Source organism: Periophthalmus magnuspinnatus, chromosome 19 (assembly GCF_009829125.3).
Source record: "Periophthalmus magnuspinnatus isolate fPerMag1 chromosome 19, fPerMag1.2.pri, whole genome shotgun sequence".
Classification (NCBI taxonomy): domain Eukaryota; kingdom Metazoa; phylum Chordata; class Actinopteri; order Gobiiformes; family Gobiidae; genus Periophthalmus; species Periophthalmus magnuspinnatus.
The window spans coordinates 4,508,546-4,529,950 of NC_047144.1; the positions used below are offsets into that span (position 1 = coordinate 4,508,546).

The following is a 21,405-nucleotide window of genomic DNA, read 5'->3' on the forward strand; positions in this document are numbered from 1 at the left end:
ACCAAAAGAGACTGATCATTTGAAGTCGCTGTGTGGGAGTGCTGTACCACCAGAGTGATCCCAGAATAAGCCCTAGTGACGTGTCATTAATTGGGCAGCATGTAGGAGGATAAGGGCTGTGTACAGACAAATAATGGGCTAGTGTGTTTGCACGTCTGACCAGTCACAAGTGTTCTATGCTGTTTTTAGTACAGAATGATCCATTTCAAAGGTATTCCTAATTAATTTATCTATTGTTTTTTTTTTTTTTTAAATTGCTTGTCATTTATTTTGATCTCAAAAAGACATAAAATAACACCAAATATCTCAGATGTTGCCAGCATATAAAGCTTCGCCAAGGTTGTTTAACCATTAACCGAACATTCTGTAGAAAAAAAAATCCTTGTATTTTGATAGAAGAGTGTGTCTGCAACAATAATAGTCACTTAAAGGTTGGCTATGTGACCTTTCCGGTCTGTGTGTGTGAGGGGGGGGCAGCTGTGTGTATCCATTCCTTTGTGTGGAATGTTCCACAGTATAGCAATGAACGTAGCTATTTCCATGCCACCAGACCAAGTTATAGATCTATGGAGAGGCGACCCCTCTCACAGAGTAGGTATGTAAGTTTTTTAAGGTATTTTTGAAATACATGTTAGATACAGTTTAATACCATATTGTGGAACATTCCAAGCAAAGTAATAACATCACTATGGTTGTTGACCCCCCAGTGGAAAAGTTACATAATGCACCTTTAACCTTAATGCTTCCTTACAGGTACTGAAGCACAACCCCACTTGTTTCTTACCTTTCACCACTATATAAACTCACCTCTGATTAGGTCCCACTGGAGGATGTGTGGATATCCCTGGCACAGACTTCCGGTGCCTCCTGTCTCTGTCCCGGTCCCGGTCCCTGTCCGAGATCCTCTCCCCGGCCTCCCCTCCCTCACGAGGCAGGGAGCTGGCCCGCTTGGAGCCATGGTGGCGGTCCGAGTGGTCTTCGCTCCTGCTGCGGCGGAGTCGTCCTTGTGGCTCGCTGATGCTCTTACTGCGGCACAGCTTGTTGATCACATTCTGGTTGACCGCCTCATCGAAGCGCTGCCGGTGCTTCTTGGGTACGAAGATTCTGGCGAGCATTATTGAAGAAAGTAAAGAAAATGTATTTATGTAAAGTGGCAGTTAGTCGCAGTCCCATTAGATGAAGAGAGGAGAAGTGAGGGGACAGACTTTACAGATCCCCATAGCGGCAAAGCAACAAGCTACACATCCAGCGTTAGAGCGCATGTCATTAACATTCAACTGGCTTCGCAATAAAAAAGTATAGTTAGGTTAGTGCTGTCCAAGAGAAAAAAAAAGGAATATGAAGCCAGTTGCAAATAGACAGAAGAAACAACAGTGAGTAGATGTTGCAGTTAGTGTGTGGTTTCTGCTGCAGTGTAGAGCATCAGAGCCAGAATACAGCAAGAGAGAAGGTGTGGGAGTGAGTGTGCATGGGATTTCTCCTCTCTCTTTCTCTCTCTCTCTCTGTATCTCCATCTAGAGCGTTCTATTCTCACTCTCTCTGCTCGCTCCTACACTTCCGTCGATGCGTCATCTTCCGTGCTGCTTTACCAGTCTGAACACAGGCGGGAAGCTGTCATCATTACACTGTTGACCCCAGACGTTTTGTAACTGCCCATTTTTGACAAAAGCACTCAGCAAAAATTATGTATTTATTTTTTTTATACAGAAAGATCTAGACCACTGTCATTTATCTTGGTAAAGCAATAGGCCAGATTAGAGCACTGAAATTTGGTCAACTATGTAATTTTTCTGGTAAAGTGTCCGCTGCCTGCTTATCTCTCATGGAGATGCTGCTTTGCCTGGAATGTTACGCAGTATAGCATTAAACGTATCTAACTCCCTTGAGACAAGCAGTTGACGAAACAAAATTACAAGTCATGGGCAGTTACAAGTCTGGGGAGAAGGGACCCCCCCCCTACGTTGGAACATTCCAGACAAAGCAAGAACATCACCATGGATGCCAACAGGTGTCAGGAAAGTATAAAATAAACTAGTTTTATCAAGCTTGTGAACAAACATATAGAATAAAAAAGGTATCTTACTCATCCCTGGCAGATTGTTCAGCAGTGCCCCTTGTGTGTGTCACATGTGAGCCTTGGACATGCTGTGCTGTATGGGAACATGTATGTGTACCGCTTATGCTTGTACACAAAAATAATATTGAGTTGTCAAGCCCCCATAGTACACAGCTGCTACGGACTATTCATTTAACTAAGATTCACTGCCAAGTAAACAAGACAACCACCCACACGCACTTGTACACTTCTGAGGAGATATTAACACAACAACAACAACTTTTAAGGATAATTCTACAAAACGCAATCTTTAATAAGTGAATATGGATGAGTGGATTCACTCTACCACTGCACTGAACTTTAACAGCCACATCAAATCAGAAAAATCTGCAGCTTTTTACCACCTAAAAAACAATGCAAAAATCAAAGGTAAACCGTCAAAACCAGACTTGGAGAGACTTATCCATGAATTTGTCTCCAGTAGGTTAGACGACTGTAACGTCCTGAACACTGGCCTCTCCAGAACACTGCTGCTCGGGTCCTGACTTCACACATATGTCCTGTGCTCAGGTCTCCGCCTCCTGTGGCTCAGAGAATAGACTTTAAAGCAGCTCTGTGTGAACAAGTCTCTCCATGGACCAGCACCAAAGAACATCTCCCACATGTTAGAGCCACATGAACCATCTCACACTCTGCTGGTCCCAGAGTCAGGGCTAAACATGGAGAATCAGAGTTTTAGTTTTCTGCAACTAAAACCTGGAACAGTCTCCTGAAAATGTGAGACAGGCCTCTACTTTGACAATGTTTAAATCCAGACTCAAAACTGTTCTGTTTAGCTGTATATGTGACTGAAAGGTTTTTATTCTGCTCTTTTCTGTTTTAATGTTAATTTTATGATGATTATTTATGATTATTTATATTTTGATTTGTGTGATTTTAATGTCTTTCTTATACTCTAAAACACTTTCAATTACTTTGTGTACGAATTGTGCTATACAAATACACTTGCCTTGCCTTGGAATTTTATAGAAAGGTCATATTCATTGTTGCGAATGTGTTTAGTATATTACACGTTATTGTAAACGTCTTAATAAGAAGTAGGTCCCAAGAACGAACATATTTTAACACCATTTCAAACCAAGCCAACTTGGTCTTAAAGAAGCACTAAGTAACTTTTCCGGAGGAGGGTCAGCCACCTGCTTATCTCCATGGAAATGTTATTGCTTTGCCTGGTTAGATAGTATGGCATTAAACGCATCTATTTGTATGGACAGAAGTAGTTGACGACACAGGGCCAAGAATGTCATTAGCATTAAAATCACTTGTAACTAAATAAATGTCAGTTTAATGCCATACTGTGGAACCTTCCAGGCAAAGCAATACCATCTTAATGTAGATAAGCAAGTCGCAGACCCTCCATCTGAAAGGTTACATAGTCCATCATAATATATACTAAACACAGAAGGCAACAACAAATAGGAGCTTTCTATAAAACTCCCTAATGACAGTAGCAGAAAGAAAGCTCCACGTTTGGTGACGCACAACGGCGCTGAGTGAGAACCAGTCGAAACATGGTCCGGCTGCATTTTGTACAAACAACCATTTCGCTTGCCACCTACACCAGTCTGTTGGATCCTGGGTGTCTCAAACGCTGTTGATCAGATGAATCAGCTCAGAGCAGACAGAGAGGGACGTGAGCTCTGATTAACAAAACAACAACACTCTAGCAATTAGCTCAAAACATGCTGCACAAGGGGACATGCTACTGGAGACGTCAACACAAGCTCATTAAAGGGCCAGATAAGGAAGCACAGAACCTAAATGCAGCAACTGGGACGCTTGTTTTGACAGGTGAAGACGATACACTGGTCACCACTTAACATAGCTCATTTGTTATCACAGCTCTTTTCTCTGATGCTAAACTGCACTTGGGAGCATTTACAGTCACTCGGCAAAGTAGCGTAGCATCACCTGGCTGCTTTAACTGGGTCAACACTTACAAGAATATTACATAAAGGTTTACAGTAGTTACAGTAGTCGTGGGTGATAATGCAAGGGTTAGCTTAAAGGGGGGTATTACACTTATATGGGGCTTGCATTTAACTACTAAACTACTGCACATTGCATCTGGTTTGTGAAGTTATAGTGTATTGTTTTGTATCCTACTACTCCTAATACTACTACTGTGGAACAATGACGTGCGGCCGAGCTTGGGATAGGATTGTACTACTAACTGTAAGGGCTCTAGAGAGATTGTTAGATTATCTCAAACATGCATGGTCCTATATTACGCAAAATGGATTCTTGTGAGCTTTAAGCCATGTTATAAGGTTGTTACCTCATCAAAAACATACCTGGAGTTGTGTTTTGCTTCACTGACACATGTTTGAGTAACCCTGGATTGTCCAAATGATTCTAGTGAAGGTGTATGGAGTTTAAAAAGACAGTGGAGCACTTCCTGTATTACCCCACGGTGAAACAGTTTGAGAGAAGAAGAAGAAGAACTCAGCTTAAATATACAGGGTTTGTGTGTTAAACATGTGTGAATGAAACAAAACACAACTGCAGGTCTGTTTGTGATGAGGAAACAACATGATAACATAGATTGGACAATGACATAATATGGGCCCTTTAAAGTAATTTAAGAACAAAAACACCCCAGTGTACTCATGTGAAATAAATACATTGTTAGGAGTAATTATGACATGTGATGTTTTGTGGGAGCTGCAGTGTAGGACTGAGGGCGGTCTGGCAAGACTTTGGTACAAGTAGCAGGGTCTTCGATGAAAAAAAGTGCATTTGTACTTTCAATGTTCTACAAATGTTTATGCAATAATTACAATACATAATTACATTTGCATTGTTTCAACTGCCTTTCTTGTACACTGTTTGTACACACTCCCTTGATCAAGAATGCGCTGTCACATAGGGTAGAAAGTCTGACTAAAGTCTTTCATTTTCCAATGTAGGCCGAGTATTATTAGCTCTCTGTCACAGTCTCAGCTGATTTTGAGGTGGCCCTGGCTCGACAAAACTGTCTAAAATCACTGCACCGTGTAGAAGAAGTTGCTTCTGTGATATAAATAAACATTCTTTGGGGATGTGGCAGTAGCACCCACACAACTCCTCTTCTGTTTGCCATCAGCACCTCTCTGCTTAGTGCTACTAACCATCTCTTCTCATCTGCACCTCAATATTTGTCTGTCATACAAACACTTAATAAAAATAATTTTGATTTGAATGTGCCAAGCAGGACAGATGGTTATCCACTGCTCTCTGCAACCTTCTCAGCCATCTTATCACTAAAACTTTTCCACGTAAACTCAATTCAAACTCACCAAGCTTCGATCTGACCCGTTTTCTGAAGAGCTCAGATCTATAATTATCTGAAGGAAAAGGAAGCCACTGAGAAGGGGACAGATTTCTTTAAAGGGAGGGATGACAAGACGAAATCATACTTGCCTCTCTGCACGGAATGAGAGGAAAACTCACTGCAAAATCTCAATAAATATGTTTCAGTACTAGCTTAAACTGCACAAGGTTAGCAATGGGTGATTTGGGGACAGAGATAGTGAGAAAACTTGAGAGTGTGAAAATGTAGGAGGCTGCTATATGCGCCCAAGACAATAACACATTTATCTACTAACTTAACAAGTCATTTTATAAGTGAAGTTATATGGTCTAATTCTGCCTAATAAAATTTTACTCAGGCAGATTTGGGTTGAAGTCTTGTATGGGGTTGCCTTATTTCAGTCTTTTGTTTTAATCATATAAACACAAAATGGACTCTTGTGAGCTTTAAGCCATGTTACATAGCTGTTACCTCATCAAAAACATACCTGAAGTTCTGTTTTATTTCATTCAAACATGTCTGAGTAATCCTTTATGTCCCCCTTGAATATGTCTACATCTCCAAAGTTTAAATGCTCTGTTCCACCTTGTGATGTCATGTAGTGGTAATTTTCAAGTTCACAACGACTTTCAGCTTTAGTTCAGTAGAAATTTGCAAATCAATGGACGAAATGATCCAAATGATTCCAGTGAAGGTGTGTGGAGTTTAAAAACTCAGCTGATCATGTCCTGTATTACCACATGACATCACAAGGTGGAGTGTTTTCCATTTGAGAGAAGAACTCAGCCTAAGTATGATTTTTGTGTTGAAATGCTTCTCATCAAAATCTAACAAAATAGAAAAGGGGCACAGAAAATGTAAAATTTAAATGTAAAAACTGTTAAAGATCGAAGGACATTTGAGCTTATTCCATATCAAAAGTATGTTCATTATAATCAAAATGCCAGATTAGTGTATTAGTAACATATTTTGCATCACTTCCTTCCTAACACAAAACAAACGATGACTGACACTAATGTATTCAGTGACGCTCATTTTGCTGTAGCCATGTGGGCAGTAGGTGGCAGTAATGTCTGCATACTGAAAACACAGGTAAAGATATGCAGGTCCCAGTTATGTAATACTACACATACCACAAGCCTGGGCTGCACTCTCTCCTGCTACACAGAGTAATGCTTACAGTCCAAGTAACCACTTAATTGCAAGTTAATCGCTCAACTTTGACAGTTTCAGTACAAATTTTTTCTCCAACTGATCGAAAATGTACATAACAACAATACATGACCACAAATGTACATATTTGAATATTTCCAGGTTTTTTTATGAACAAGTTCTTTTCTACACAGGGACTTTTTTTTAAGATTTAATACACAGCTGTGGAGCTACAAATAAACTACCCCTGGGGATAAATAAAGTGTTCTGAATCTGAAATATTAGTGACGGCAAAAGAGCTTCAGTCACTGTCTCCTTTTGTGAAAATAGACCATCATTATCCACAGCGAACAGAGGCATTAGAGCAATAAAACCTGTATCTACTTTAATTTACTTATACATTTTTTTGATGATCAAGTTTCACAAGATAGCATTAAACGTGTCTATGTATGCTCAATTACAAATGCTTTCAATGCTCAAAATCACCTTCTTACTGTAACCAGCCTGCCCCTCCATTGATCTGACCAGTAATTTGGCATAACGATTTCACCTATTTGTCTTCCTGGAGATAGCCAAGTTTAATGCCTTATTGTGCATCATTTTAGTGAAAGCAATACGATTTCTCTTAAGACAAGCATGCATCAAACCGGCTAAGTTGCATAGTGCACCTTTACATCTTTAACCTTTAATTTGACATACTTTTATAGTCACATAATGCAGTTCTAATATATCCTTTTTTCCACCTGTTTTTTTCTCCACCCATTTTTCATTTTTACCCATTTTTCCCAAATCCAACATTTATTTACATGCCACAAATATTGCATTAGCATCCAGCTCAATATTTGTTTTGATAAAAATTCAATGTTGTACTTACCCAAGGCAATTCATGATTTCAGCTGTGACCCATAGCTGAAAACTGAAGTGAAAGCGCTAGAGCAGATAGTGGCACCATCTCGTATACAAGACACACCTACTACTGCTACTGCTGCTTCTTAGAGAGGGATAAAAGCTCAGGGGGGACATTGAAGCACGGAGGAGGCTGGCTTCATTTAAAAGTCAAAGGAAAAAAGAAAAAAAAATAGGCTCTGAATACGCAATTATGGGTTCCGACTTAAGATAAAAGGTGACATTTGTATTGTACTGGGCATGCATGTAAATATGACTGGCCAATTTGAACTTTTGAATAATTTATGAGCAACTTGGGTCAAAACTCATCTCATTATGAAAAGGAAGAGCAAAAATACCTATACGCTAGCTGCTGGAAAGAAACACAAAGCCTGTATTAATAACTCATTTAAAAACAGTGTAGTAAGAGAACAAAGACTATTATTGGCTTAGGTAAAGAAAGCAATCTGTGGCTAAAATGTCCAGGGATTTACTCAATCAAGTGAATACTGCTCAACTGGCGCACACAGCCTCTTGCCTGCCCAGAAACCTTCAATATGCTGGATACTGGATTGCGTCCAATCAGCAACATCCAATTAATGGACGCTACTAAATGTGTAATTGGGCGGATTTGCCAAAAGTTGTGGTTTTCTGACACTTTAAGCGTCTCAGAGGGTCAATGTGGATTTGTGCAAGGGTGGCAGATGGTAGAGGAGATAGGGAAAAGGAGGTAGGGGGAGAGAAGAGAGTCCTAATCTACTCAGCAACATGACAATCTATTTACACAATGTGGATCTGAACTAAATAGCATATTTTAACATAATTTAAATGGCATATAATATACTATTTTATGATCTATGTTATAATGTTGTTTCCTCATCAAAAAACATGTCTGGAGTTTTGTTTCATTCATACATGTTTAAAACACAAACCTTGTATATCTAAGCATTCTGTTTAGTTCTTCTCTCAAATGGAAAACACTCTGATTCATTCTCGACTGAACTAAAGGTAAAAGGAAGCCGTTAACTACCACTACATGACATCACAAGGTGGAAGAGAGCATTCTAAGCTTTTGAAGGTTTACATCTACATTAATAAACTCAGTTTACTGAAACAACAGACAATGAAACAAAACCCAGCTCTTTTCAGCTCCCTCAATAACAGCTTATGACAAAAATAAGCAACCACTACATTATCACTGACACCGATGGACTGTTGGGGCTGTTAGTTTAAGATTGGTTACTCACACAATCAACTAAACTAATGTCAGCCGTGAAGGACAGGGCATGCTGGGTAAAAAAGGGTAACATTCAAAGCACGTTCCAAGCAGGAGTCAAACCCTTCAGCGTGAAAGTGCAATGTGTTACCCCACACCATCAACTAGTTACAACCATTATCCCAGATTGGAACTAACAGAGTGTAAAATAGCTGCTTTAATTCTACTGTGACACCTGCTTTTTCAAAATTGTTACTTTAGTGAATCAGAAGTGAAATATAACCTTGATGTTAAGTTAGTATATAGCTGTAAATAGAGTCAAAGTAACACCAATATATTTACTCTAGCCATATAGTTTAGTCAGTTTCCAGGCTTGGACATATAGGCCATAAACATGAACTGGCAGACAGAGAGGAGTGAGTCACAAACAGGTGTTGTGTGTATTTCTGTAAAAATGACTGTGTTTTTGTCATTTTCACACACTCTCTCTCACTCTCTCTGTCTCTCTCTTTCATACTGTCTTGATCTCTCCATTGTAACAATCTTACTAAAAAAGTGATTGAGGATTCACAGCACAAGACTACACATTTGTGATACTTGTCACCTAATTCCCTGAACAAATACTGCATGGAAAAGGATATATGAAAAGTTAGCTTAAATTGTCCTCTTTTTATGTGTAACAAGCCTCAATCAACTATGTCTTGGATGACACCAGGTGGTTCTGATGAAAAATTACAGATTGAACATAATGCCTCAAGCCCATTTATGAAGTAATAAAATGGGAAAATGTCAAACACTTAATTAAAAAGGCTAAACATTGTGCATTGCCATAATAACACAACCAAACAGCCTGTGAGATTAAAACTGCTGTATAGTGAAATAACAACGTTGCATAAATAAATAGGCACAGTTTATATATATATTTGAGAAAAGAGTCGCTTTGAGCATAGGTGAACCAGGCGGTCGCCTGGGGCGCCATCTGGTGGAGATGGCACCAAATTGCAGTCATAAAAAATTAAACTAAATTTAAGACAATAAAAAGTTGAAATATAACATGATATATAATAATATCAAACACATGATTAATTTCCTTAACGATAGTTTTTCTCTCAAAAGCATTGAAAAATAAGCAAAATAATAATCTGCTTCGGCTTGGCAAGGGGCACCAGACACTATGCATCCAAATGAACCTATCATTAAGCTCATACAACATGAAATCAAAGACTCTGGGAACAGTTTGGAGTTCAAAACAATTTTCTAAGCTTCTAGGCAGTCTTGATTTTATTCTCAGAGTTACGAGCACGAACAGCTGATGAACTGATACATCTATAGATTCAATAGCGCGAAAACTGCCACAAAGCGCGACTTATTTCACATCACATTTCACTCCACATTTCAGTTGAATTCTTGTGTCTGCCTGGAGCTCTATCCACAGTCCAGTGTGAGGCTGCAGGTCACACACAGTGGCTGCACTCACTGCAGAGTAGAGGCGGAGCACAGGGAGGCAGTAGAGGGCTGTGACTCCACTAGGAACCACCGACACAATATTTGGACACAAGTGACATGCAGCAAGTGAAAAATACAGGTCAGCCTCAACTGTGCCACAAGTGTTCCTATAATAACTAATGCCCCCCTTTGAATCTTGGAGAGAAGCAGCCTAAAATCATAATGAATAGACAGAATTTAACTACAGTGAAAAATGGATTTATTCATCTAATTTACCTCGGATTACAAGAAATCACTTCAGTTTTGTTCAAAAAATACCTGAGGGGACCCCAACCTCCCTGCTTTTTGGTAACAAAAGTGATTAAACTCACTAAGGGAAGCAAAAGAGCTAGAGAGAGAATCTTCATTAGGGATTTGAAACTTGATTTTGAAACAATAACCAAACAGATTTTGAACAGTTCCAACTCAGTTCAACAGTTGTTTATTTTAAAATAATTTACCTAAAAGAAAAGGCCTTATTTATCCATGTTCAACTTACCCTGATGGTCAGACATATTGTCTCATGGCTCAACAGACAAGCATAAAGAAGCATTACTGCTTACTAAATAAAACATATAAGCCTTTACAAACTCCCTTTCCCACTCTTCTAACTTTCTATAGAGGTTACTGCATCTAACCCCAGTGTGTAATCAGGTGTAATGTGATCTGCAGTGTCTTCTAGTGGCTCTCACCTGATACTGGAGAGGAGCTGTCGGTGCTCATCCGTGGTGAGTATATCAGGCAGGACTGATGCCAACCAATCCACTCTCTTCTCCGCGGCGTACTGCTTTAACACAGCAAACAATCTGTCTTTAACCTCGGGCTCGTCAGCTAAAATCTGGTCAACCTGGTGGAGAACAGTTATGGTCAACTCATGTATGATTCAGAAATAAATTTGAGATTTTTTTGTAAAATTGAAGGAGTGCAACAAATTTCAAATCTCATTGTTCATTACTTATAATCAAGGAATGGACTGTTCTGCACAATATATTATTGCTGATTTGGTAGAAATCATAGCAATAGCACGGAAAAGGATGGTAACTGTATGATTATTTCCTAACGTTTACGCAAAATTAAAATTGTTGATTGAGAAATTGCACAACTAAGGAAACCTTCAGCATGGTCCTTGTTGATCGTTTTATCTGACCTACATCATCTGAGATATAATACTCCCTATAATGGAAGCAGACCTAGTCTTTAACTGACAATAACAGTGTGTTGAGTGTTCATGTCTCCGGGTCTCATGCTGATAAATAAACTTCTCTGTGTTAGATATTAGAGTATCCTGCCTCTCTTTACAATGCTCAGGCTACTCCAATTATTAAACAATTATTAAACATTTGTTAAATTATTATTTTCTTTGTAATAATATAGAAATAGCGCTGCAAAATACATTTAATACTTATTATCATGATTACTATATTGTAAGTGAAGTGCAAAACAGAGTAATGAATCATTATAGATTGTAAAAAAAAAAAAAAGGTTTACAATTTGATCATTTTTAGGCTGTTGCGTGAGACTTTGGGTATTTTAGTTAAGGTGGTGCTAATATTGTTGCATCCTTATATACGTGTTTACTCAGACCTTTTTATTGAACTCTAGAGCCTTGTGCTTTCTGTCCATCCTCATCCCATCTCCTCCCATCTGACTGTCCTCGATGCTGATGCTGCGTTTCTGCCTTGGTCCCAGACAGAGGACCCCCAGGCGGAGAGTCCTGCCCTGAGAGGACTTGATGAGCGCTGCGGCCGTCTCGTGTTGTCGCACCGGGATGCCATTGACCTCCATGACGTAGTCCCCAGCCCTAAGCCCTGCTCTGCCTGCGGGGGAGCATGGAGAGCAGTCCTCCACCAGCAGGGGGCAGTCTCCCACGATGGTGAAGCCAAAACGACCATCTGGACCCGGGATGATGTCCATCTTTGAAGTGAGAAAAAAAGTGAGGACTCTGTAATCAGAATCAGCATTTCTGATTCTGGTTCTTACAAATGCTTAACCTTGACTATGTAAAATCATAATATTATTAATAATCTAGCAACAATAATACAAGCTTGGTCTCATTTTAAAAATATGTAGCAATACCTAACTCAAATTGCTGTCCAGTTCAGGGATAATGAATAGAATTGAACCCAGAATTGTTGATTGAGTGTTCGAGTTGGCTCGCAACTATTCATATATAGAATAAGATGGTAAGACTGGACTGGACCATTGTTTATAGTGTATAGGATATATAGAGTGACAGAAACACCCTTTGAAAGTGCTTAAGTTACCTGATGTATGCGCGACACCACTCCAATACTGGGTGGTATGTTCTTCTGCGTCTGTGCGATGGCAATGACAGCCTGTGGGGGCAGTGTGGACACATTGTGGCCTTCGATCTCCAGCACCTGGTCCCCCGGCTGCAGCCCAGCCAGGTGGGCACTGCTGCCCTCCTCCACGGACAGGATGTAGCTGGGTCCGCCCCCTCCCAGCTGGAAGCCAAACTCTTCAGGCCAGCCCTGATTGGACGTTGGCATGCTGAGAACTTCAAGCACAGCAAGATCAGCCCAATAAAAAAAACATTGGGGAAATTTCAAAGCGAGTTTTCACTTTTAAAGGTGGAATAAAAGGTTTATAGAAAAATGCAGAACACTAGCACTATTAGTAGTTTAAAAACTGGTATTGATACTATATTAATACTATCAACAGACACCACCACTACAACTGGACCTAGTATCTTAAAGCTACCATCTGTAATTAGATGGCCAACTCACCCCTGTTGTATTCTCACAATTCCCCACTAGATGCTATCTACAATACTTCTGTCTGATAGTATGCCACCTTTGATCTGACAGAAGAAGACCAGAGAGCAGAGGTGAGCCTAAACCCAAGCCAGGTGAGGGGCTTGGGTTTCAAATCAAATAAACTTACAGATGGTAGCTTTAACTACAACTTACCTATAACACTCATCCATTACATTTAGTAGTAATAATAACATTGCTCCCCCTAACTACTGCCACAGCCATTACTCCAGTTACAACTGCTGGCATTTACATAATCAAAAATTTTCTCATTGCCATCATTGTGTTTATTGTTTTGATCTCATGAATGGTTTAAGTGCTTAGTTAGTTTATAGATGTAAATGCATGCATCTTAGAAATAATCTCCTAAATATTTACCTAATTAAAAGTGCCACATCTATGACTTTACAAGACATTGGGATTAGAAAACCTACCTGCCTTTACAACCAAATTCAAGTCCATTTGAAACAGATAAGGGTTGTGCTCATCTGTGCATGCCTTAAAGGAAACGTTCCTGTCACAGCTCCCTGCCACCAGCGCCTGCACTGGAGGCTCTACCCAGTGAGGCTCTGTAACCCCTCTACCCTCAACCGTGACACACTCAGCACTCATGGCCTGGTTCACAAGCTCCGAAGCAGCCAATCAAATCAAAGCATCGCAAAAAAATTGTGACCTTAATTAGCTTAGAAGACAAATGTTCCCACAGCAGACTTTAGGGTGCTAAATGACTTTGTAATTATGCAAGCAAAACCAGAGCACACGGCACAGCTGATGGTAAAACATAGAAGTAGCACAGATCATGGAAAGCTTCAGTCATTTATGGAGCCCAGATTGGGACAAAATGTTGACCTAATTCAGAAATAAGATTTGTTAAATGTAATTTGTGAGATGGAAGCGAATGATGGGCTACACCTTCCCCACAGTGCCGCTTCACAGTAGGATTTATGAAGAGTGGACAAAGCTGATAAAAGACTTACATAAATCTTTAGATGGATACCGAAAGCCCCGTTTGCTCTGCCGTAAAGAATACCGGCCTTTTCGGTTTTGCAAAAACTTCTTCATCTTCAATGTCAGATAGTAGACGGCCCTATTAGCAATCCTCTCTGTCAAATGCAACACAAGGAAAAAGATGCCCCCCCTGAACCGCCCACCCGCACCCCACGGTCAACACTCTGAGCACTGTCCCATTCTCGCACCACTCAGAAGCCACAGCAGTCCTCATGAGCAAGAGCGGGGCGTGTGCAAAAAAAGCCGGTGCAGCCTCTGTGAGTGTGTCAAGGAAGTTGCATCTCATCCCTGAATCATCGTTGGGGCCAGATTGAGCTGCACAGTGTTAATCAGAAAAACTGGGACACGTGCACCCGCGCACCTCCGTTCCTTAATACTTCTCTCTCCAAAAAGGGTATTGTGAGGCCTCATTTTTCTATAAATACACCGATGCGTCTCTCTCCCCTCCCTTCCTCCTCCGCTGGTGAGGTGGCTCTCCCAGGGACCGCTCCTGGCCCAGAATTGCTCCACGCCAGTACGGAGCGATGAGGACTAATTGGAGCGCCTGTGTGTCTGGGAAGCTGTCAACCCCACTGCAGTTACTACTCGAGTGTTGAGCCCATTGAGAAGGAGAGGGGGCAATCTAAGACTCATCCTGTGGGATTAGTAGGATTAAGGGCTCAATCTACAGCACTCTGTGTTATTAATACTTGAACAACACATGTGCCCCTGGACAAGCAGGTAGTGTGTGGTCATGCAACTGTCAGGCACTATCGATGTGCATGTGCAGCAAAAGGTTCATGGTCTAGTTTGATGATGTCATAATTTCAGAAGGAGGGCTGAGGCCTGTATATCTCTATGAAAGATTTATTGTTCTTGGAAGAAATATCCAATCCTATGATCCACAAATGTTGTTATTATTTGTTTGGGGATGACGCCACTAACTTCATTAACGATCGACTGATATGATTTTCTTCATGCAGGATGCTGATACCAATTGCTTAAAATCCAGATAAACAGATGGCTTATATGTGCGGCCACTTTTGGTGATTTTCCCCAAATTATCTAATTTGACTAATCCACAACCTTGTTTTATTAGAAACTGGGTTAGAGAGCTGTGTAGTCACCATTTTGAAGATATGCTTGTGCGTATCTTCTGCACATTTTTCATAAACAAAATAGTTTGCATTTTTGCTAAAATAGGTTGAAGTACATCTGTCATTATTGCCATTTTGTTTTGCTTTGCTTGGGCACTTCATCTTCAGCTTTCGCACAAACCTCAATGCTGCCCTGCCATTGATCTGCCAACTGCTGGGCGAATTTGAGCCTTACAGCTGGAGTGTCTCAAGATAGATTCTCTAGAGTTTGAAAACTCACAAATATTGTGAGAATCCATCTTGCTGTGCAAGGGTTAGGGTTCTATGTACTAAAGTATTCAAATAAAGCTTTAAGCATTATGCTTATTTAGGAAGCTGGTTAGGCCAAACAAAATATTGGCCTCTGTCCGGTATAATGGCCAACCGATATATCTATCTGTCTCTGGTTTGAAGTCCTTTCAACTGACAAGTCACGTTTTGGGGACTAAATAATGGCACCACTTTCTACAGACAATGTGAAAAAATAATTTCACTTCCGTTTATTTATGCTGACAAAGAAGACTTTGAACTTTGTGTAGGTTTTGTTTCATATGGATAGTGCTAATGACGACATAAATGTAAACCATAAAGTTAAATCAGGTAAACAAACCTGTCATCTGAGAATTAGTTCCAAGATATGGTCTGAAAGCATATTAAAATAAATTGTTGCTCCAGTAAATAAACAACATGTGCATTTCAGTGAATGTGTACAACTGGTTGACTCACTAACTGGTTTAATGCATGGCCTCCCTCCAATAGAAATATAGATTAATTAGCATGAAAATTAGGAGCCACACCATGAGGACACTGCATTTTAAAAGCAGGGCCCATGATAACTGAAATTGGTTTACAAGAGAGAAAAAAGGGAAAAGGAATGTAAATGTACAAAAATGTCTGTTCTAAACTGAATTACATTTTGCAACAGGTTTTGACCTCTGACTACATAATTAAAGACAAGCTACTTAAAGAATTACTCAGGTGAAAAGAAAACCAAATGGAGAAGAGTTATTTTACAAACAACTGCTGCAATCAAAACAGTTTTCATCTACAACCTCTAATGGACATTTAAAAAATAAAGCATATGAACAGTACATGTAAACATTATACTGATAAATCTTGAACCATCCAAAACAATCGAAAACACTTGTCTAAGCACCCATCCTTTACCTTTTGGAGACACATCCAGAGGTATGCAGGTAGAGTACTGTTCCCCTCTGCAGCACTGTGATCTGTAATATGAGTGTTGGCCCATTGAGTCTGCAACCGGATCCAGCAGGAGTCCTGTGGAGCCTGGCAAAAACCTATAAACTAAAGAAAGGCAAAAGAAACAATGTTATTGACCAGTGCTTTGTCACAATGATAATTTGGGAGATAATAAGTGTTTCACCCCTTAAAAGCCTATTTAACTGCCAACACACTAGCAGAACTGTAGCAGATTGCTTACAAAGTTAATGGCAGGTGTAATATTTATATATTTAGGGCATAACATTTGAGGGAAACCTTTAATGGCTATTCCTCAATGGTGAGTATCCTTCTCTCCAATACTGATTAAGTGAGGTATTTTATTTTTGCTAATGTCTGAAAGATATAATAAATACATTGTTTGGAGTTCTATACTGAATTAATTCCAAACTTTTAATAATTTACCTCAATAGCAGCAACAGAGTTAACTTCATTATAATAAGACACGTGCACTTCGTGTGGAACAGATGCCAAATTATATTATATTGTAAAAATTTAATTGGACGATCTATAAAATATACAAACGTTTATAACCTTTATTCTGCAGCTCAAGTCATGGAAATAGTCAAACTTCTGAAACTTCTGATATGTGTACATCCTCCTGGGGACGCTAGGGCTGCGTGTCCGGCTGTGGCGCTAGTTAGCACAGTTAGCACAGTTAGCACAGTTAGCACAGTTAGCACAGTTAGCACAGTTAGCACAGTTAGCACAGTTAGCACAGTTAGCACAGTTAGCACAGTTAGCACAGTTAGCACAGTTAGCACAGTTAGCACAGTTAGCACAGTTAGCACAGTTAGCACAGTTAGCACAAATAGCACAAATAGCACAAATAGCACAAATGATGCTAAGGAAGTGACTTTGTTGACACAACCTGGGCATGGAGCAAGTGGAGCTGATATGCTGTGCTTTCGACAGAGAAAACTAACAATGTCAGCGTGAGATATGACTTTAGAAAGGCGCTATGTGTGACTTCTTTTAAAAGGTAAGCAGATAAATATATTTCCAAAGAGCGATATGTGATTAGCTAACCTGTTAGGAAGTAACAGTGATGGGCTTCAGTGGAGATCTGATGTAGAAACGTTGAAAACTGCACAATAAACTAAAAGAGAATACTTACAGATATAAATAAATTCATAGGTATTTTAATTTTGTTTATTCGTTTTTTATCCCTGGCACAGGTTCACGTCATGGACTTCCTCACCTTATTTGTCATTTATGTGGTTGTGGTTCTAACATGTATAGTCCTTGTCTGCAAATATTCAGGACAGCAGCAGTCTCCTGTCACCATCCTCCTGGACAATCTTGCAAAGGTAATACAATTCAATAAATGAATGATCATGACAATTCAACAGATGAGGGCTATGTAGCTATCATCTCCTGAAAACAATACAAAAATTAAATCTCAAGTCCTGTTTCATTATTTATGATAGATATTTGGACCAATTACTCCCAAATGGCTTCAAAGGTTTTCTCAGAGGGCTATGCACAAGCTGTTTCACCAAAGGTTTGTTTCATCTATTATGACTGTTTATTATAAGCCTATATATTGTTAAAGGTCTATTTGTTTTGCAATTGTAGAAGCAACATGTTCATCTATATTCATATCCTACTGGAGTTAGCAGTTTATGCAGAGTTTACGTATGAGGTGTTTGGATACTGTCGAGAGATGGACACTACACTGGCCAGTCTGTCTGTGCCGTACATCCTTTTAGCCTTAAAGACACTATTCTTCTGTCTCTGCATTAAAAAGGATCCAGGTAAGACTGTGTGTGTGCCAATACTTTTGAACTCCTTTGTATTATTTCTGACAGTTTTTTTCTTCCCAACAGGCACAGTGACAAAAAAGAAAGTTGCCGGTCAGCTTCATATCTACAAATATGACAGTCGTCTGTTTCACCCTGGAGTCTCCTGTCCAACATGTCAACTTGTCAAACCTGCTCGCTCAAAACACTGCAGTAAATATATTTGTTACTCAAATAGATTACGGGGTTGATACAGCATAATTATTTCAATTACTACTAGTTTGATTTCCATATTATTATTGTACAAATGTTGTCCACTTTTCTAGGAGTGTGTAATAGGTGTGTCCAACGTTTTGACCACCACTGTGTCTGGGTGAACAACTGCATTGGCTCTCAGAACACCCGCTACTTCCTGCTATACCTCTTCAGCCTGAGTGCTATGGCTGGTGACATTGCCCTGCTAACAGGAGACATGCTGTTACATGCAGTGCTGAGGTCAGGACTCCTGCATGCCAGTTACTTAGATGAGAATGGCCTGCAGCAGCCAGCAGGGCCTCTGTTTGTTGTGCAGGTGAGATGTACTTCTGATTGCTGATGATGTTGCTGTGCAACCATTGGAAGTAAAGTTGTGATACAATTAAAGTAGCTTGTGTAATATGTTCATGCTTTATAATAAAATATGGTACTCCTGTTTTGTTTTTTTCTTACAGCATCTTTTCCTGACATTTCCTCGAATTATTTTCATGCTGGGCTTCCTGGTCTTCATATTTTTCCTGCTGGCCGGCTATGCCTTGTTTCATACTTACCTTGCTCTTATTAACCAGACTTCTAATGAATGGTACAAAAGTCGAGGATATGTTTGTCAGCACTGTCACCCAGCAACTGCTGACCGCCTGTGCAGCATGTCATCAGACCACTACAAGAGACATTTCTACAGCAAAGGCCTTCTACAAAACATAGGAGAGATTTTCTTCCCTCCACAGCCCGTACACAAAAAAGACTAAAATGAATGTGATATAACATTTATACAATTTTCTGTCAACAAAAGCCAAAGCTGCTACTTGTGTAGAAATCTGTATGAATGTTGTAATCTGAAATGGGCTTGATGATTTCTCAATCCAAGACAAATATTGTACATTTTAGCACCTGTAAATGTCTTTTTTTCTTTTCTTGTTTTTTTGGTTGTTGTTTTTTTTTTTACAATAAAAGCACACTGAGTCTGAATTTGTGCCACTGATTAGGCTGTTGTAAGAACCTATATATATATATATATATATATATATATATATATATATATATATATATATATATATATATATATATATATATATATATATATATATATATATATATATATATATATATATAGTTATCTATGTTCATAAGCACCAGTGTTTTTCCTGCTTTTCAATGCAGTTATAAAAGGTAATGCTTTGGAGATTAATTTTAAAATACCCTTTAAAACTATTTTATGATACCCTTTGCCAATTTGTTAGGACCATTGACTATGATATAGAGTTTAGAGTGCGTAGTAATGTGCTCTGTAACAATCTGTGCCCTGATAGTAGGAAAGAGGGCGGGGCTTCATTTGCTGACTCTGTGCCTTTAAGCCGGTGCGGAAGTAACGCTGTAGGGAGAAGGTCAGTCCTTTTAAAGTGGATTTTGACAGCGAATGAATTAAATCAAGTCGGGAGTCCGACGCGTAGACTTAAGCCCCGTCGGCCTGAAAGGCAGAATAAACTTGATCAAACTTGAACATGTCTGGGACCAAATGCACGCGCCTGACCGGGGCGCTCATGAGACAAGTGCTGGAATCTGTGGACAGCGTGTTGTTTGACTGCGACGGGGTGATCTGGAGAGGGGACCAAGCTATTCCCGGAGCTGCGGAAGTCATAAACCTCCTCAAGAAAAATGGCAAGAAAGTATTTTTCGTCACCAATAACAGCAGTAAAACAAGGAAGCTGTATGCGGACAAAATGTCCCTGTTGGGGTTTAACGTGACCGAGGACGACGTGTTCGGAACCGCTTATTGCTGTGCCATGTACCTCAGGACGGTGTGCAAATTGCAGGGTAAAGTGTACCTCCTGGGTAGCAACGCCATGAAGCAGGAGCTGGAGGCAGTTGGGATCCAGCAGACAGGGGTTGGACCCGACCCCATCACCGGGAAACCTGCAGACTGGGCCAACGTCTCCTTGGACCCGGAGGTGAAGGCGGTGGTGGTTGGCTTTGATGAGCATTTCAGCTACATGAAGCTGAACCGAGCCATGCAATACCTGAACCAGGGCTGTCTATTTGTGGGGACCAACAGGGACACCAGGCTGCCCCTTGAAGGTGGCAAGGCTGTTCCAGGTTGGTAAAACTTGAATAAAAAATACCTAAGATAAAAACTAATCACTGAATTGCATGTTAAAGAAATGTGACTGTGTTCTTTTTAGGTACTGGATGTCTGTTACAAGCTGTGGAGGCAGCTGCCCAGCGCCAGGCCCAGACCGTGGGCAAACCAAACCAGTTTATGTTTGACTGCGTGGCCTCTCAGTTTGGTGTAGAGAGGGAGCGGTGCCTGATGGTTGGGGACCGCCTGGACACAGACATCCTCCTAGGCTCCAACTGTGGTCTGAAGACTCTGCTCACCCTCACCGGGGTCAACACTGTGGCAGACGCACAGGAGCATCTGAAGAGTGGCCGTCCAGAGAGGCAGGGCATGGTCCCTGATTACTATGTGGACAGCATTGCAGACCTGTTGCCTGCTTTGAGGGAATAAAGCCTTGGTCAGGGACAAAGAGAAAAACAAGTGAACTAGTCACTGCCAACGAGAAGTATCTGCTGCAAGTGTCAGGAGAAAAGACTGTACAGGCCTATTTTAAAATACTCCCGAAATCAGAATTTTAACTGTTAATTCCAGTATTATAAATAATTTTATTTCATGGACATATATTCGGCCAAAGAGATTATTGTTGTTTGTAAATAGCAATTAACCTTTCTTTTTATGACGTAATATTCTGAAGTAACTCAAAGTCGAACTGAAATAGGAAATGGGGTGACCGTTTGCAACAGAGCTACAAATAACAAAAGGATTTAACAGCTGAGCAAAAGGAACTGAACTTGAATACATGAGCTGTCTTTGTGTGAGTCATTCATTTGAGATGGTTTTCTACTGTTTAAGTTCTTTTAAAGTTATGTTATGTGCAGATTTATGCTCTACACAGGAATTAAAAGTTCTTAACAGTATGTGCTATTTATTATGTAGCATTACCCCCAGCTAACACTTGATGAACTGAAATGTAGGCTGAAGAAATTAATGTGGTGCTGTAACTTATTTCACCCTGATTTTGAATATTTAAATAATTGTAAGTTCATTTTATTTATATATATATATAC

At 40.0% G+C, this 21,405-nt stretch overlaps 3 protein-coding genes across 3 annotated transcripts in view; 2 read left to right on the plus strand and 1 right to left on the minus strand.

Moving 5' to 3' along the window:
• grid2ipb (glutamate receptor, ionotropic, delta 2 (Grid2) interacting protein, b) overlaps positions 1-16,328 on the minus strand; it is a 43,925-nt gene extending 27,597 nt beyond the window's left edge. The window contains exons 1-5 of the mRNA XM_055229472.1: positions 16,211-16,328; positions 12,411-12,664; positions 11,731-12,060; positions 10,839-10,993; positions 808-1,104 (exon numbers count right to left, since the gene is read on the minus strand). Of these exons, the coding sequence (XP_055085447.1) occupies positions 808-1,104; positions 10,839-10,993; positions 11,731-12,060; positions 12,411-12,664; positions 16,211-16,295 (1,121 nt within the window). The 5' untranslated portion in view covers positions 16,296-16,328. The remainder of the gene's footprint in view (positions 1-807; positions 1,105-10,838; positions 10,994-11,730; positions 12,061-12,410; positions 12,665-16,210) is intronic.
• A 797-nt stretch (positions 16,329-17,125) lies between these two features.
• On the plus strand, positions 17,126-19,249 carry zdhhc4 (zinc finger DHHC-type palmitoyltransferase 4). Its single transcript, XM_033985071.2, has 7 exons — positions 17,126-17,267; positions 17,464-17,595; positions 17,716-17,789; positions 17,864-18,042; positions 18,115-18,240; positions 18,354-18,598; positions 18,738-19,249. The coding sequence occupies exons 2-7, from the start codon at positions 17,473-17,475 to the stop codon at positions 19,029-19,031; spliced, it is 1,041 nt and encodes a 346-aa protein (XP_033840962.1). The 5' UTR covers positions 17,126-17,267; positions 17,464-17,472; the 3' UTR covers positions 19,032-19,249.
• Positions 19,250-19,691: 442 nt separating this feature from the next.
• Positions 19,692-21,255, plus strand: pgp (phosphoglycolate phosphatase). The gene is made up of 2 exons (XM_033985334.2): positions 19,692-20,376; positions 20,463-21,255. Exons 1-2 carry the CDS (start codon positions 19,785-19,787, stop codon positions 20,786-20,788), a joined length of 918 nt encoding a protein of 305 aa, XP_033841225.1. The 5' UTR covers positions 19,692-19,784; the 3' UTR covers positions 20,789-21,255.
• The last annotated feature ends 150 nt before the right edge of the window (positions 21,256-21,405 follow it).